Raw genomic sequence first — 16680 nt, forward strand, 5'->3', positions numbered from 1 at the left:
AATATGTTTATGTCAAACAATACAAGAATGCTTGTGTCATCATATGCTTGTATGTGGATGATATGCTTATAATGGGTACTAATTTGGATGTGATCAATGAAACCAAGAAAATGCTAAACTCCTCCTTTTCCATGAAGGACTTGGGAGTAGTAGATGTGATCCTTGGTGTAAGAGTTCAAAAAAGATCTGATGGTTATACTCTAACTCAGTCCCATTATATTGAAAGTGTACTTAAGAAGTTTGGACACTATGATGACAAGCCGGTAGTCACCCCTTTTGATCCTTCAAGTCATCTTAAGAAGAATAAAGGTGATAGTGTAGCTCAGTTAGAATATACTCAAGTTCTTGGTAGCTTAATGTATATTATGAATTGTACTAGACCGGACTTGGCTTATAGTGTAAGTAGATTGATTCGTTACTCCCACAATCCTGGAAAAGATCATTGGTATGCATTAGTGAGAGTGCTTAGATATTTAAAGCATACAATGAATTATGGACTGCATTACACGAAATATCCTCCTGTTCTTGAAGGGTATTGTGATGCAAATTGGATTTCCAATACTTCAGAGGCAAAATCTACAAGTGGATATGTGTTCACTCTTGGTGGAGCTGCTATCTCTTGGAAATCATCTAAGCAAACTGTGAATACTCGTTCTACAATGGAAGCAGAGTTCATTGCTTTAGACAAAGCTGCTGAAGAAGCTGAATGGCTTAAAAGCTTCCTAGAGGGTATTCCTCTGTGGCCTCAACCTGTTACTGCCATTGCCATACATTGTGACAGTATGGCTGCTCTTACTAGAGCACAAAGTCATATATATAATGGCAAGTCGAGACACATTAGGCGCAGACATATTACAATAAGAGACTTGCTGAAGAATGGAATTATTTCCATTAGTTACACGAAGTCAAAGGAAAATATAGTTGATCCCTTGACAAAAGGCCTTAGTAGAGAGCAAGTTCTCTTCACATCGAGGGGAATGGGCTTAAAGCCAACACAATGAGTCACCACCTGGCGGAAACCTAACCTAGCAACATTGGAGATCCCATGGTCTAGGTTCAATAGGACAACAAGTTGGGGAAGACTCAAAGAACAACCAACACCAAGGTATGCTCGCTCCTATGATATTTATTTTGTATTTTTCCATTGATGATATAGGGATGAATTCTTTATTCTTAATAATGCTGATAGCTTCTATAGTGGAATAGTACGGATTGTTCCAGATTAGCATTACCTATGTGAGATGGATGTGAGGTCGCATCTTTGGGAGCTGATATGGCTAAGCTCTCTAAAAGTCTCATGAAGAAAGGATTGTTCACGACCGAAAAGAACACAATGGTAAGAAATGAACCATGCTTAGATATGATATGTGTGATACTTCTTGTTTTTGATTCTACTATAAAAAGTGGTTAGTTCGAGACTCTAGTTCACTACCCACAAAGTAGATCCAAGTAGTACTCACTATGAAAGGTTCAAGTTTTCCAACACCTATTCAGATGCATGTCATATCTTACTTCCCTTATTTGAATATCAAAGTTCACTTATTTTCTATTCAAATGTGGGGTATTCGTGGAGTTTGAATAGAAAATGTGGGGTATTGTTGGAACTTTTCTCTATAAAATTACAATATAGGACTTATCCCACATTGGTGGAAGAGGAAACCTTTCCCCACCTTATAAAGCTTATCCCACTCATTTATTCAAATGGACCAAGTAATGGGTTAAGCAAAGTGGGTTTGGGCTGTGGTGTTGGACTAGTCTAATTGGGCTAGTAGTAGGCTTGGATTATTAAATATTAACGGTCAAAGATAGGGCCTTGGGCCTTGGGGCTCTTGGGATCTTCTTGACTAAATAATATTTTTTAATATATAATCTGAAATTAATTAGTCCTTAATTAATCTTTTTATTAATTCAGTGAAAAACGAATTCTGCTAAATAAAGGATTAACTGCAGACAGTTTTTGACAGTTAATTTCGGTTGGTGGTTTACAACCACCATTAGAAGCCTATAAATGAAAGGATGTGGACAGAATTTGAAGGCTAATAAACACACAATCTTTCTCTCAAAAATCGTCTATCTTTCCAAAGGGATCATGGTGAATTTCGACAGATTCAAGATCTGTTCTTGAATTGGATTGTTGTATCCTCAAGACAGACCCATCCCAGGGAAATTTCTGTCTTATGACACTGCTAAAGCAGGCCTCAATCTCTCGATTTTCGTACTTATATTTCTGTGTAATCATCAAACAAGTATGTTTTCTGTAAATTTGATTCTTGTATATTAAATATATCTGAATTTAGTTTGTTTTATTTCATTACTTTGTTGATTGTGTACTTTTGTATTAACATTCTAAGACAGAAATCAAAGAGTGAAGAATGGATCGAAATTCCATCATCAAAACACATGTGGAAAAGCCTGATAAATTCAAAGGCTCAGATTTCCGGAGATGGCAACAGAAGATGTTGTTTTATCTAACAACTCTTCATGTTTCCAATGTTCTCACTGATGACTCCCCCTATCCTCCTGTTGGTATAACCACTACAGAAGGAACAACACCACCCAGTGAAGCCTAATTGACAGAACATCAAAGGGCAGTGGAAACTTGGAACATAAATGAATATAATTGCAGAAATTATATTCTGAATGCTCTGGATGATTCTCTCTATGATATGTACTCTACCATGACTACTGCAAGAGAGATATGGGAATCACTGGAAAAGAAATACAAAACAGAAGTGGCATGTTCCAAGAAATTCGTGATTGGAAAATTCATGAATTTCAAGATGGTGGATACCAAATCTGTCCTCAAACAAGTGGAGGAAATTCAAGTCATTGCACATGATCTTGAAGTTGAAGGTATGGGTATAAACTCTAACTTTCTTGTTGGTTCAATCATTGAAAAACTTCCTCCTTCTTGGAAGAATTTCAAACTATATCTTAAACACTTAACTGATGACATGAGTTTTGAGCAACTTGTGTTGAGAATTCGTGTGGAAAAGATAACAGATTGAATGAGAAGGCAGATGCAAATTCCTTGGAACCAAGTGCAAACTTTGTTGGAGAAACAAGTACTTCAAGGACAAAGCACAACAACAAGAAAGGGAAGCAAGGCTCCAAAAACTCTTCCAAAGATGGCAAAAATCATGGCCCTAAAAAGAAGAATTTCAAGAAGAATTCTGGTCCATGTTATGTTTGTGGCAAAATGGGACACAAGCCCAAAGATTGCAGATTCAGGAGGGGTCAAGGAGGAAATAATGGAGGGAACAATGGAGGGAACAATGGAAACAATGGTGGCAATTCTGGTGGAGGAAATTCTGGTCAAGCCAACATGGTTGAATCACCAAATCAGTTTGTTGCTGTGATTCAAACCAACATGGTTAGCAATTGTGTGGATTGGTGGATTGATACTGGAGCCACAAGGCACATTTGCAACTCCCGTACCATGTTTTCCACATACCATAAAGTCTCGGATTCTGAACCAATGTTTATGGGGAATGGCTCTACTGCAAAAGTTGAAGGAAAGGGAAAAGTGAAGCTACAACTGACTTCTAAAAAAGAACTTGTTTTAAGTGATGTCTTGCATGTTCCTGAAATTACTAAGAATTTGATTTCTGGTCCTATTCTTAGTAACAAAGGTTTCAAACTTGTATTTGAGTCTGATAAGTTTGTTCTCACCAAGGGTGGGGTGTATGTTGGAAAGGGATACCTTAGTGAGGGTCTCTTCAAAGTTAGTGTCTTACCTTTGTACTATGGTGTTGAAACACCAAACAATGATGTAACCAATAATAATGTTAATGCAATAATGGGCACTACTATCCCATCTTCTATGTATATGCATGATCCTTCAGTTTTGTGGCATTCTCGTTTGGGACATGTCAATTTTCGTTCTATTCAAAGAATGGCAAAACTTGGCATGTTACCAAAATGTTCATTAGATAAAAATTTAAAATGTGAGGTTTGTGTAGAATCAAAATTTTCACAACATCCTCATAAATCAGTTGAAAAATCTAATGAAATACTTGGCTTAATCCACTCTGATTTATGTGATTTTAGAGCAACACCTACAAGAGGAGGAAAGAATTATTATATATCCTTTATTGATGATTGTAGCAAGTATTGTTATATTTATTTGTTAAATACCAAAGATGAAGCCTTGAATTATTTTAAGAATTACAAGGCTGAAGTTGAAAATCAACTTAACAAAAAGATCAAAATTCTAAGGTCTGATCGAGGAGGAGAATATGAATCCAAAGACTTTGCTGAGTTTTGTTCTTTAAATGGTATTATACATCAAACAACTGCTCCGTATACTCCCCAACAAAATGGAGTGGCAGAAAGAAAGAATAGAACATTGAAAAACATGATTAATTCAATATTAATTACTTCTGGAGCACCATATAATCCGTGGGGAGAAGCATGTCTTGCAGCAAATTCAATACTTAATAGAATTCCTCATAAAAGGAGTGATAAATCACCCTATCATCTATGGAAAGGGAGGTTACCCTCTTATAAAAGGATGAAAGTGCGGGGTTGCCTTGCTAAGGTACAAGTACCTCTTCCTAAGAGGACTAAACTTGGACCAAAAACCATAGATTGCATCTATCTTGGCCCTGCCATGAATAGTGCAGCCTATAGGTTTCTTTTGTTTAAGTCACAAGTTGATGATATCCATAACCAAACCATCATGGAATCAGCAGAGGCTGAATTCTTTGAAAATATTTTTCCTTTTAAGGATAAAGAGAAAGAGGTTACCTGCTCTAGGAAAAGACCTCTGGATGATGGACTAAATGATACCATTTCATACAAAAGTTTACATCAAATGAAGAGAGCTCTTCTAAGGTTCAAGAAGAGAACTTAGAACCCAGAAGAAGCAAACGAGGCAAAATAGCCAAAGATTTTGGACCTGATTACATAACTTATGTAGTGAATAAGGAACCACAAACCGACAAGGACGCTATGGATTCGTCTGAAGCTCCCTTTTGGAAAGAGGAAATCAAAAGTGAGATTGATTCCATTGTGCAGAATAACACTTGGAAATTGGTAGATTTGCCACCTGGGCAAAAACCAATTGGGCACAAATGGATATTCAAGAAGAAGTTTAGACCTGATGGTACCATTGAGAAGTACAAAGCTCGTTTAGTGGCTAAAGGGTATCGTCAAAAAGAGGGTCAAGACTTCTTTGACACTTATTCACCTGTTACAAGAATTACATCAATTTGCACATTAGTATCAATTGCAGCCATTCACAATTTGGAAATACACCAAATGGATGTGAAAACTGCCTTCTTGTATGGTTAACTAGATGAAGAGATATATATGTACCAACCTGAAGGGTTTGTGGTTAAAGGTCAAGATAACAAAGTTTATAAGTTAGTTAGATCAATTTATGGACTAAAACAGGCTCCAAAGCAATGGCATGAGAAGTTTGACAACACATTACTCTCTAATGGATTTAGAATTAATGAATGTGATAAATGTGTTTATGTCAAACAATACAAGAATGCTTGTGTCATCATATGCTTGTATGTGGATGATATGCTTATAATGGGTACTAATTTGGACGTGATCAATCAAAACAAGAAAATGCTAAACTCCGCCTTTTCCATGAAGGACTTGGGAGTAGTAGATGTGATCCTTGGTGTAAGAGTTCAAAGAAGATCTGATGGTTATACTCTAACTCAGTCCCATTATATTGAAAGTGTACTTAAGAAGTTTGGACACTATGATGACAAGCCGGTAGTCACCCCTTTTGATCCTTCAAGTCATCTTAAGAAGAATAAAGGTGATAGTGTAGCTCAGTTAGAATATACTCAAGTTCTTGGTAGCTTAATGTATATTATGAATTGTACTAGACCGGACTTGGCTTATAGTGTAAGTAGATTGAGTCGTTACTCCCACAATCCTGGAAAAGATCATTGGTATGCATAAGTGAGAGTACTTAGATATTTAAAGCATACAATGAATTATGGACTGCATTACACGAAATATCCTCCTGTTCTTGAAGGGTATTGTGATGCAAATTGGATTTCCATTACTTCAGAGGCAAAATCTACAAGTGGATATGTGTTCACTCTTGGTGGAGCTGCTATCTCTTGGAAATCATCTAAGCAAACTGTGAATACTCGTTCTATAATGGAAGCAGAGTTCGTTGCTTTAGACAAAGCTGCTGAAGAAGCTGAATGGCTTAAAAGCTTCCTAGAGGGTATTCCTATGTGGCCTCAACCTGTTACTGCCATTGCCATACATTGTGACAGTATGGCTGCTCTTACTAGAGCACAAAGTCATATATATAATGGCAAGTCGAGACACATTAGGCGCAGACATATTACAATAAGAGACTTGCTGAAGAATGGAATTATTTCCATTAGTTACATAAAGTCAAAGGAAAAGATAGTTGATCCCTTGACAAAAGGCCTTAGTAGAGAGCAAGTTCTCTTCACATCGAGGGGAATGGGCTTAAAGCCAACACAATGAGTCACCACCTGGCGGAAACCTAACCTAGCAACATTGGAGATCCCATGGTCTAGGTTCAATAGGACAACAAGTTGGGGAAGACTCAAAGAACCACCAACACCAAGGTATGCTCTCTCCTATGATATTTATTTTGTGTTTTTCCATTGATGATATAGGGATGAATTATTTATTCTTAATAATGTTGATAGCTTCTATAGTGGAAACGTACGGATTGTTCCAGATTAGCATTACCTATGTGAGATGGATGTGAGGTCGCATCTTTGGGAGCTGATATGGCTAAGCTCTCTAAAAGTCTCATGAAGAAAGGATTGTTCACGACCGAAAAGAACACAACGATAAGAAATGAACCATGCTTAGATATGATATGTGTGATATTTCTTATTTTTGATTCTACTATAAAAAGTGGTTAGTTCGAGACTCTAGTTCACTACCCACAAAGTAGATCCAAGTAGTACTCACTATGAAAGGTTCAAGTTTTCCAACACCTATTCAGATGCATGTCATATCTTACTTCCCTTATTTGAATATCAAAGTTCACTTATTTTCTATTCAAATGTGGGGTATTCGTGGAGTTTGAATAGAAAATGTGGGGTATTGTTGGAACTTTTCTCTATAAAATTACAATATAGGACTTATCCCACATTGGTGGAAGAGGAAACCTTTCCCCACCTTATAAAGCTTGTCCCACTCATTTATTCAAATGGACCAAGTAATGGGTTAAGCAAAGTGGGTTTGGGCTGTGGTGTTGGACTGGTCTAATTGGGCTTGTAGTAGGCTTGGATTATTAAAAATTAATGGTCAAAGATAGGGCCTTGGGGCTCTTGGGCTCTTCTTGACTAAATAATATTTTTTAATATATAATCTGAAATTAATTAGTCCTTAATTAATCTTTTTATTAATTCAGTGAAAAACGAATTCTGCTAAATAAAGGATTAACTGCAGACAGTTTTTGACAGTTAATTTCGGTTGGTGGTTTACAACCACCATTAGAAGCCTATAAATGAAAGGATCTGGACAGAATTTGAAAGCTAATAAACACACAATCTTTCTCTCAAAAATCGTCTATATTTCCAAAGGGATCATGGTGAATTTCGACAGATTCAAGATCTGTTCTTGAATTGGATTGTTGTATCCTCAAGACAGACCCATCCCGGGGAAATTTCTGTCTTAGGACACTGCTAAAGCACGCCTCAATCTCTCCATTTTCGTAGTTATATTTCTGTGTAATCATCAAACAAGTATGTTTTCTGTAAATTTGATTCTTGTATATTGAATATATCTGAATTTAGTTTGTTTTATTTCATTACTTTGTTGATTGTGTACTTCTGTATTAACATTCTAAGACATAAATCAAAGAGTGAAGAATGGATCGAAATTCCATCATCAAAACACATGTGGAAAAGCCTGATAAATTCAAAGGCTCAGATTTCCGGAGATGGCAACAGAAGATGTTGTTTTATCTAACAACTCCTCATGTTTCCAATGTTCTCACTGATGACCCCCCCCTCCTCCTGTTGGTATAACCACTGCAGAAGGAACAACACCACCCAGTGAAGCCCAATTGACAGAACATCAAAGGGCAGTGGAAACTTGGAACATAAATGAATATAATTGCAGAAATTATATTCTGAATGCTCTGGATGATTCTCTCTATGATATGTACTCTACCATGACTACTGCAAGAGAGATATGGGAATCACTGGAAAAGAAATACAAAACAGAAGTGTCATGTTCCAAAAAATTCGTGATTGGAAAATTCATGAATTTCAAGATGGTGGATACCAAATCTGTCCTCAAACAAGTGGAGGAAATTCAAGTCACTGCACATGATCTTGAAGTTGAAGGTATGGGTATAAACTCTAACTTTCTTGTTGGTTCAATCATTGAAAAACTTCCTCCTTCTTGGAAGAATTTCAAACTATATCTTAAACACTTAACTGATGACATGAGTTTTGAGCAACTTGTGTTGAGAATTCGTGTGGAAGAAGATAACAGATTGAATGAGAAGGCAGATGCAAATTCCTTGGAACCAAGTTCAAACTTTGTTGGAGAAACAAGTACTTCAAGGACAAAGCACAAAAACAAGAAAGGGAAGCAAGGCTCCAAAAACTCTTCCAAAGATGGCAAAAATCATGGCCCTAACAAGAAGAATTTTAAGAAGAATTCTGGTCCATGTTATGTTTGTGGCAAAATGGGACACAAGGCCAAAGATTGCAGATTCAGGAGGGGTCAATGAGGAAATAATGGAGGGAACAATGGAAACAATGGTGGCAATTCTGGTGGAGGAAATTCTGGTCAAGCCAACATGGTTGAATCACCAAATCAGTTTGTTGCTGTGATTCAAACCAACATGGTTAGCAATTGTGTGGATTGGTGGATTGATACTGGAGCCACAAGGCACATTTGCAACTCCCGTACCATGTTTTCCACATACCAGAAAGTCTCGGATTTTGAACCAATGTTTATGGGGAATGGCTCTACTGCAAAAGTTGAAGGAAAGGGAAAAGTGAAGCTACAATTGACTTCTGAAAAAGAACTTGTTTTAAGTGATGTCTTGCATGTTCCTGAAATTACCAAGAATTTGATTTTTGGTCCTATTCTTAGTAACAAAGGTTTCAAACTTGTATTTGAGTCTGATAAGTTTGTTCTCACCAAGGGTGGGGTGTATGTTGGAAAGGCATACCTTAGTGAGGGTCTCTTCAAAGTCTGTGTCTTACCTTTGTACTATGGTGTTGAAACACCATACAATGATGTAACCAATAATAATGTTAATGCAATAATGAGCACTACTAGCCCATCTTCTATGTATATGCATGATCCTTCAATTTTGTGGCATTCTCGTTTGGGACATGTCAATTTTCGTTCTATTCAAAGAATGGAAAAACTTGGCATGTTACCAAAATGTTCATTAGATAAAAATTTAAAATGTGAGGTTTGTGTAGAATCAAAATTTTCACAACATCCTCATAAATCAGTTGAAAAATCTAATGAAATATTTGGCTTAGTCCACTCTGATTTATGTGATTTTAGAGCAACACCTACAAGAGGAGGAAAGAATTATTATATATCCTTTATTGATGATTGTAGCAAGTATTGTTATATTTATTTGTTAAATACCAAAGATGAAGCCTTGAATTATTTTAAGAATTACAAGGCTGAAGTTGAAAATCAACTTAACAAAAAGATCAAAAATTCTAAGGTCTGATCGAGGAGGAGAATATGAATCCAAAGACTTTGCTGAGTTTTGTTCTTTAAATGGTATTATACATCAAACAACTACTCCATATACTCCCCAACAAAATGGAGTGGCAGAGAGAAAGAATAGAACATTGAAAAACATGATTAATTCAATGTTAATTACTTCTGGAGCACCATATAATCTGTGGGGAGAAGCATGTCTTGCAGCAAATTCAATACTTAATAGAATTCCTCATAAAAGGAGTGATAAATCACCTTATCATCTATGGAAAGGGAGGTTACCCTCTTATAAAAGGATGAAAGTGCGGGGTTGCCTTGCTAAGGTACAAGTACCTCTTCCTAAGAGACTAAACTTGGACCAAAAACCATAGATTGCATCTATCTTGGCCCTGCCATGAATAGTGGAGCCTATAGGTTTCTTTTGTTTAAATCACAAGTTGATGATATCCATAACCAAACCATCATGGAATCAGCAGAGGCTGAATTCTTTGAAAATATTTTTCCTTTTAAGGATAAAGAGAAAGAGGTTACCTGCTCTAGGAAAAGACCTCTGGATGATGGACTAAATAATACCATTTCAGACAAAAGTTTACAATCAAATGAAGAGAGCTCTTCTAAGGTTCAAGAAGAGAACTTAGAACCCAGAAGAAGCAAACGGGGCAAAATAGCCAAAGATTTTGGACCTGATTACATGACTTATGTAGTGAATAAGGAACCACAAACCTACAAGGATGCTATGGATTCGTCTGAAGCTCCCTTTTGGAAAGAGGCAATCAAAAGTGAGATTGATTCCATTGTGCAGAATAACACTTGGAAATTGGTAGATTTGCCACCTGGGCAAAAACCAATTGGGCACAAATGGATATTCAAGAAGAAGTTTAGACCTGATGGTACCATTGAGAAGTACAAAGCCCGTTTAGTGGCTATAGGGTATCGTTTAATGGCTTAAAAGCTTCCTAGAGGGTATTCCTCTGTGGCCTCAACCTGTTACTGCCATTTCCATACATTGTTACAGTATGGCTGCTCTTACTAGAGCACAAAGTCATATATATAATGGCAAGTCGAGACACATTAGGCGCAGACATATTACAATAAGAGACTTGCTGAAGAATGGAATTATTTCCATTAGTTACATAAAGTCAAAGGAAAATATAGCTGATCCCTTGACAAAAGGCCTTAGTAGAGAGCAAGTTCTCTTCACATCGAGGGGAATGGGCTTAAAGCCAACACAATGAGTCACCACCTGGCGAAAACCTAACCTAGCAACATTGGAGATCCCATGGTCTAGGTTCAATAGGACAACAAGTTGGGGAAGACTCAAAGAACCACCAACACCAAGGTATGCTCACTCCTATGATATTTATTTTGTGTTTTTCCGTTGATGATATTGGGATGAATTCTTTATTCTTAATAATGCTGATAGCTTCTATAGTGGAATAGTACAGATTATTCCAGATTAGCATTACTTATGTGAGATGGATGTGAGGTCGCATCTTTCGGAGCTGATATGGCTAAGCTCTCTAAAAGTCTCATGAAGAAAGGATTGTTCACGACCGAAAAGACCACAACGGTAAGAAATGAACCATGCTTAGATATGATATTTGTGATACTTCTTGTTTTTGATTCTACTATAAAAAGTGGTTAGTTCGAGACTCTAGTTCACTACCCACAAAGTAGATCCAAGTAGTACTCACTATGAAAGGTTCAAGTTTTCCAACACCTATTCAGATGCATGTCATATCTTACTTCCCTTATTTGAATATCAAAGTTCACTTATTTTATATTCAAATGTGGGGTATTCGTGGAGTTTGAATAGAAAATGTGGGGTATTGTTGGAACTTTTCTCTATAAAATTACAATATAGGACTTATCCCACATTGATGGAAGAGGAAACCTTTCCCCACCTTATAAAGCTTGTCCCACTCATTTATTCAAATGGACCAAGTAATGGGTTAAGCAAAGTGGGTTTGGGCTATGGTGTTGGACTGGTCTAATTGGGCTAGTAGTAGGCTTGGATTATTAAATATTAATGGTCAAAGATAGGGCCTTGGGGCTCTTGGGCTCTTCTTGACTAAATAATATTTTTTAATATATAATCTGAAATTAATTAGTCCTTAATTAATCTTTTTATTAATTCAGTGAAAAACGAATTCTGTTAAATAAAGGATTAACTGCAGACAGTTTTTGACAGTTAATTTCGGTTGGTGGTTTACAACCACCATTAGAAGCCTATAAATGAAAGGATCTGGATAGAATTTGAAGGCTAATAAACACACAATCTTTCTCTCAAAAATCGTCTATATTTCCAAAGGGATCATGGTGAATTTCGACAGATTCAAGATCTGTTCTTGAATTGGATTGTTGTATCCTCAAGACAGACCCATCCCAGGGAAATTTCTGTCTTAGGACACTGCTAAAGCAGGCCTCAATCTCTCCATTTTCGTAGTTATATTTCTGTGTAATCATCAAACAAGTATGTTTTCTGTAAATTTGATTCTTGTATATTGAATATATCTGAATTTAGTTTGTTTTATTTCATTACTTTGTTGATTGTGTACTTCTGTATTAACATTCTAAGACAGAAATCAAAGAGTGAAGAATAGATCGAAATTCCATCATCAAAACACATGTGGAAAAGCCTGATAAATTCAAAGGCTCAGATTTTCGGAGATGGCAACAGAAGATGTTGCTTTATCTAACAACTCCTCATGTTTCCAATGTTCTCACTGATGACCCCCCCTCCTCCTGTTGGTATCACCACTGTAGAAGGAACAACACCACCCAGTGAAGCCCAATTGACAGAACATCAAAGGGCAGTGGAAACTTGGAACATAAATGAATATAATTGCAGAAATTATATTCTGAATGCTCTGGATGATTCTCTCTATGATATATACTCTACCATGACTACTGCAAGAGAGATATGGGAATCACTGGAAAAGAAATACAAAACAGAAGTGTCATGTTCCAAGAAATTCGTGATTGGAAAATTCATGAATTTCAAGATGGTGGATACCAAATCTGTCCTCAAACAAGTGGAGGAAATTCAAGTCACTGCACATGATCTTGAAGTTGAAGGTATGGGTATAAACTCTAACTTTCTTGTTGGTTCAATCATTGAAAAACTTGCTCCTTCTTGGAAGAATTTCAAACTATATCTTAAACACTTAACTGATGACATGAGTTTTGAGCAACTTGTGTTGAGAATTCATGTGGAAGAAGATAACAGATTGAATGAGAAGGCAGATGCAAATTCCTTGGAACCAAGTTCAAACTTTGTTGGAGAAACAAGTACTTCAAGGACAAAGCACAAAAACAAGAAAGGGAAGCAAGGCTCCAAAAACTCTTCCAAAGATGGAAAAAATCATGGCGCTAACAATAAGAATTTCAAGAAGAATTCTGGTCCATGTTATGTTTGTGGCAAAATGGGACACAAGGCCAAAGATTGCAGATTCAGGAGGGGTCAAGGAGGAAATAATGGAGGGAACAATGGAAACAATGGTGGCAATTTTGGTGGAGGAAATTCTGGTCAAGCCAACATGGTTGAATCACCAAATCAGTTTGTTGCTGTGATTCAAACCAACATGGTTAGCAATTGTGTGGATTGGTGGATTGATACTGGAGCCACAAGGCACATTTGCAACTCCTGTACCATGTTTTCCACATAGCAGAAAGTCTCGGATTTTGAACCAATGTTTATGGCGAATGGCTCTACTGCAAAAGTTGAAGGAAAGGGAAAAGTGAAGCTACAACTGACTTCTGAAAAAAAACTTGTATTAAGTGATGTCTTGCATGTTCCTGAAATTACTAAGAATTTGATTTCTGGTCCTATTCTTAGTAACAAAGGTTTCAAACTTGTATTTGAGTCTGATAAGTTTGTTCTCACCAAGGGTGGGGTGTATGTTGGAAAGGGATACCCTAGTGAGGGTCTCTTCAAAGTCAGTGTCTTACCTTTGTACTATGGTGTTGAAACACCAAACAATGATGTAACCAATAATAATGTTAATGCAATAATGGGCACTACTAGCCCATCTTCTATGTATATGCATGATCCTTCAATTTTGTGGCATTCTCGTTTGGGACATGTCAATTTTCGTTCTATTCAAAGAATGGAAAAACTTGGCATGTTACCAAAATGTTCATTAGATAAAAATTTAAAATGTGAGGTTTGTGTAGAATCAAAATTTTCACAACATCCTCATAAATCAGTTGAAAAATCTAATGAAATACTTGGCTTAATCCACTCTGATTTATGTGATTTTAGAGCAACACCTACAAGAGGAAGAAAGAATTATTATATATCCGTTATTGATGATTGTAGCAAGTATTGTTATATTTATTTGTTAAATACCAAAGATGAAGCCTTGAATTATTTTAAGAATTACAAGGCTGAAGTTGAAAATCAACTTGACAAAAAGATCAAAATTCTAAGGTCTGATCGAGGAGGAGAATATGAATCCAAAGACTTTGTTGAATTTTGTTCTTTAAATGGTATTATACATCAAACAACTACTCCATATACTCCCCAACAAAATGGAGTGGCAGAAAGAAAGAATAGAACATTGAAAAACATGATTAATTCAATGTTAATTACTTCTGGAGCACCATATAATCTGTGGGGAGAAGCATGTCTTGCAGCAAATTCAATACTTAATATAATTCCTCATAAAAGGAGTGATAAATCACCCTATCATCTATGGAAAGGGAGGTTACCCTCTTATAAAAGGATGAAAGTGCGGGGTTGCCTTGCTAAGGTACAAGTACCTCTTCCTAAGAGGACTAAACTTGGACCAAAAACCATAGATTGCATCTATCTTGGCCCTGCCATGAATAGTGCAGCCTATAGGTTTCTTGTGTTTAAATCACATGTTGATGATATCCATAACCAAACCATTATGGAATCAGCAGAGGCTGAATTCTTTGAAAATATTTTTCCTTTTAAGGATAAATAGAAAGAGGTTACCTGCTCTAGGAAAAGACCTCTGGATGATGGACTAAATAATACCATTTCAGACAAAAGTTACAATCAAATGAAGAGAGCTCTTCTAAGGTTCAAGAAGAGAACTTAGAACCCAGAAGAAGCAAACGGGGCAAAATAGCCAAAGATTTTGGACCTGATTACATGACTTATGTAGTGAATAAGGAACCACAAACCTACAAGGATGCTATGGATTCGTATGAAGCTCCCTTTTGGAAAGAGGCAATCAAAAGAGAGATTGATTGCATTGTGCGTAATAACACTTGGAAATTGGTAGATTTGCCACCTGGGCAAAAACCAATTGGGCACAAATGGATATTCAAGAAGAATTTTAGACCTGATGGTACCATTGAGAAGTACAAAGCTCGTTTAGTGGCTAAAGGGTATCGTCAAAAAGAGGGTCAAGACTTCTTTGACACTTATTCACCTGTTACAAGAATTACATCAATTTGCACATTAGTAGTAATTGCAGCCATTCACAATTTGGAAATACACCAAATGGATGTGAAAATTGCCTTCTTGTATGGTGAACTAGATGAAGAGATATATATGAACCAACCTAAAGGGTTTGTGGTTAAAGGTCAAGAAAACAAAGTTTGTAAGTTAGTTAGATCACTTTATGGACTAAAACAGGATCCAAAGCAATGGCATGAGAAGTTTGACAACACATTACTCTCTAATGGATTTAGAATTAATGAATGTGATAAATGTGTTTATGTCAAACAATACAAGAATGCTTGTGTCATCATATGCTTGTATGTGGATGATATGCTTATAATGGGTACTAATTTGGATGTGATCAATCAAACCAAGAAAATGCTAAACTCCTCCTTTTCCATGAAGGACTTGGGAGTAGTAGATGTGATCCTTGGTGTAAGAGTTCAAAGAAGATCTGATGGTTATACTCTAACTCAGTCCCATTATATTGAAAGTGTACTTAAGAAGTTTGGACACTATGATGACAAGCTGGTAGTCACCCCTTTTGATCCTTCAAGTCATCTTAAGAAGAATAAAGGTGATAGTGTAGCTCAGTTAGAATATACTCAAGTTCTTGGTAGCTTAATGTATATTATGAATTGTACTAGACCGGACTTGGCTTATAGTGTAAGTAGATTGAGTCGTTACTCCCACAATCCTGGAAAAGATCATTGCTATGCATTAGTGAGAGTGCTTAGATATTTAAAGCATACAATGAATTATGGACTACATTACACGAAATATCCTCCTGTTCTTGAAGGGTATTGTGATGCAAATTGGATTTCCAATACTTCAGAGGCAAAATCTACAAGTGGATATGTGTTCACTCTTGGTGGAGCTGCTATCTCTTGGAAATCATCTAAGCAAACTGTGAATACTCATTCTACAATGGAAGCAGAGTTCGTTGCTTTAGACAAAGCTGTTGAAGAAGCTGAATGGCTTAAAAGCTTCCTAGAGTGTATTCCTCTGTGGCCTCAACCTGTTACTGCCATTGCCATACATTGTGACAGTATGGCTGCTCTTACTAGAGCACAAAGTCATATATATAATGGCAAGTCGAGACACATTAGGCGCAGACATATTACAATAAGAGACTTGCTGAAGAATGGAATTATTTCCATTAGTTACATAAAGTCAAAGGAAAATATAGCTGATCCCTTGACAAAAGGCCTTAGTAGAGAGCAAGTTCTCTTCACATCGAGGGGAATGGGCTTAAAGCCAACACAATGAGTCACCACCTGGCGGAAACCTAACCTAGCAACATTGGAGATCCCATGGTCTAGGTTCAATAGGACAACAAGTTGGGGAAGACTCAAAGAACCACCAACACCAAGGTATGCTCGCTCCTATGATATTTATTTTGTGTTTTTCCGTTGATGATATAGGGATGAATTCTTTATTCTTAATAATGCTGATAGCTTCTATAGTGGAATAGTACGGATTGTTCCAGATTAGCATTACCTATGTGAGATGGATGTGAGGTCGCATCTTTGGGAGCTGATATGGCTAAGCTCTCTAAAAGTCTCATGAAGAAAGGATTGTTCACGACCGAAAAG

The 16680-nt window shown here is 36.7% G+C and overlaps 3 protein-coding genes across 3 annotated transcripts; all 3 read left to right on the forward strand.

Annotated features, from left to right (window-relative positions):
* The first annotated feature begins 2678 nt into the window (after positions 1–2678).
* Positions 2679–5925, forward strand: LOC145051073 (uncharacterized). The gene is made up of 4 exons (XM_078999219.1): positions 2679–2853; positions 2967–3952; positions 4807–5268; positions 5398–5925. Exons 1-4 carry the CDS (start codon positions 2679–2681, stop codon positions 5923–5925), a joined length of 2151 nt encoding a protein of 716 aa, XP_078855345.1.
* A 2215-nt stretch (positions 5926–8140) lies between these two features.
* LOC145051074 (uncharacterized) lies at positions 8141–8707 on the forward strand. The gene has a single exon (XM_078999220.1). The coding sequence runs from the start codon at positions 8141–8143 to the stop codon at positions 8705–8707; it is 567 nt and encodes a 188-aa protein (XP_078855346.1).
* Positions 8708–12398: 3691 nt separating this feature from the next.
* Positions 12399–16354, forward strand: LOC145051075 (uncharacterized). Its single transcript, XM_078999221.1, has 3 exons — positions 12399–13256; positions 13341–13993; positions 14683–16354. The coding sequence occupies exons 1-3, from the start codon at positions 12399–12401 to the stop codon at positions 16352–16354; spliced, it is 3183 nt and encodes a 1060-aa protein (XP_078855347.1).
* The last annotated feature ends 326 nt before the right edge of the window (positions 16355–16680 follow it).

The sequence above is a fragment of the Lactuca serriola genome, chromosome 5 (assembly GCF_051521515.1).
Source record: "Lactuca serriola cultivar US96UC23 chromosome 5, Lser_US96UC23_V15, whole genome shotgun sequence".
NCBI classification, from domain to species: Eukaryota; Viridiplantae; Streptophyta; class Magnoliopsida; order Asterales; family Asteraceae; genus Lactuca; species Lactuca serriola.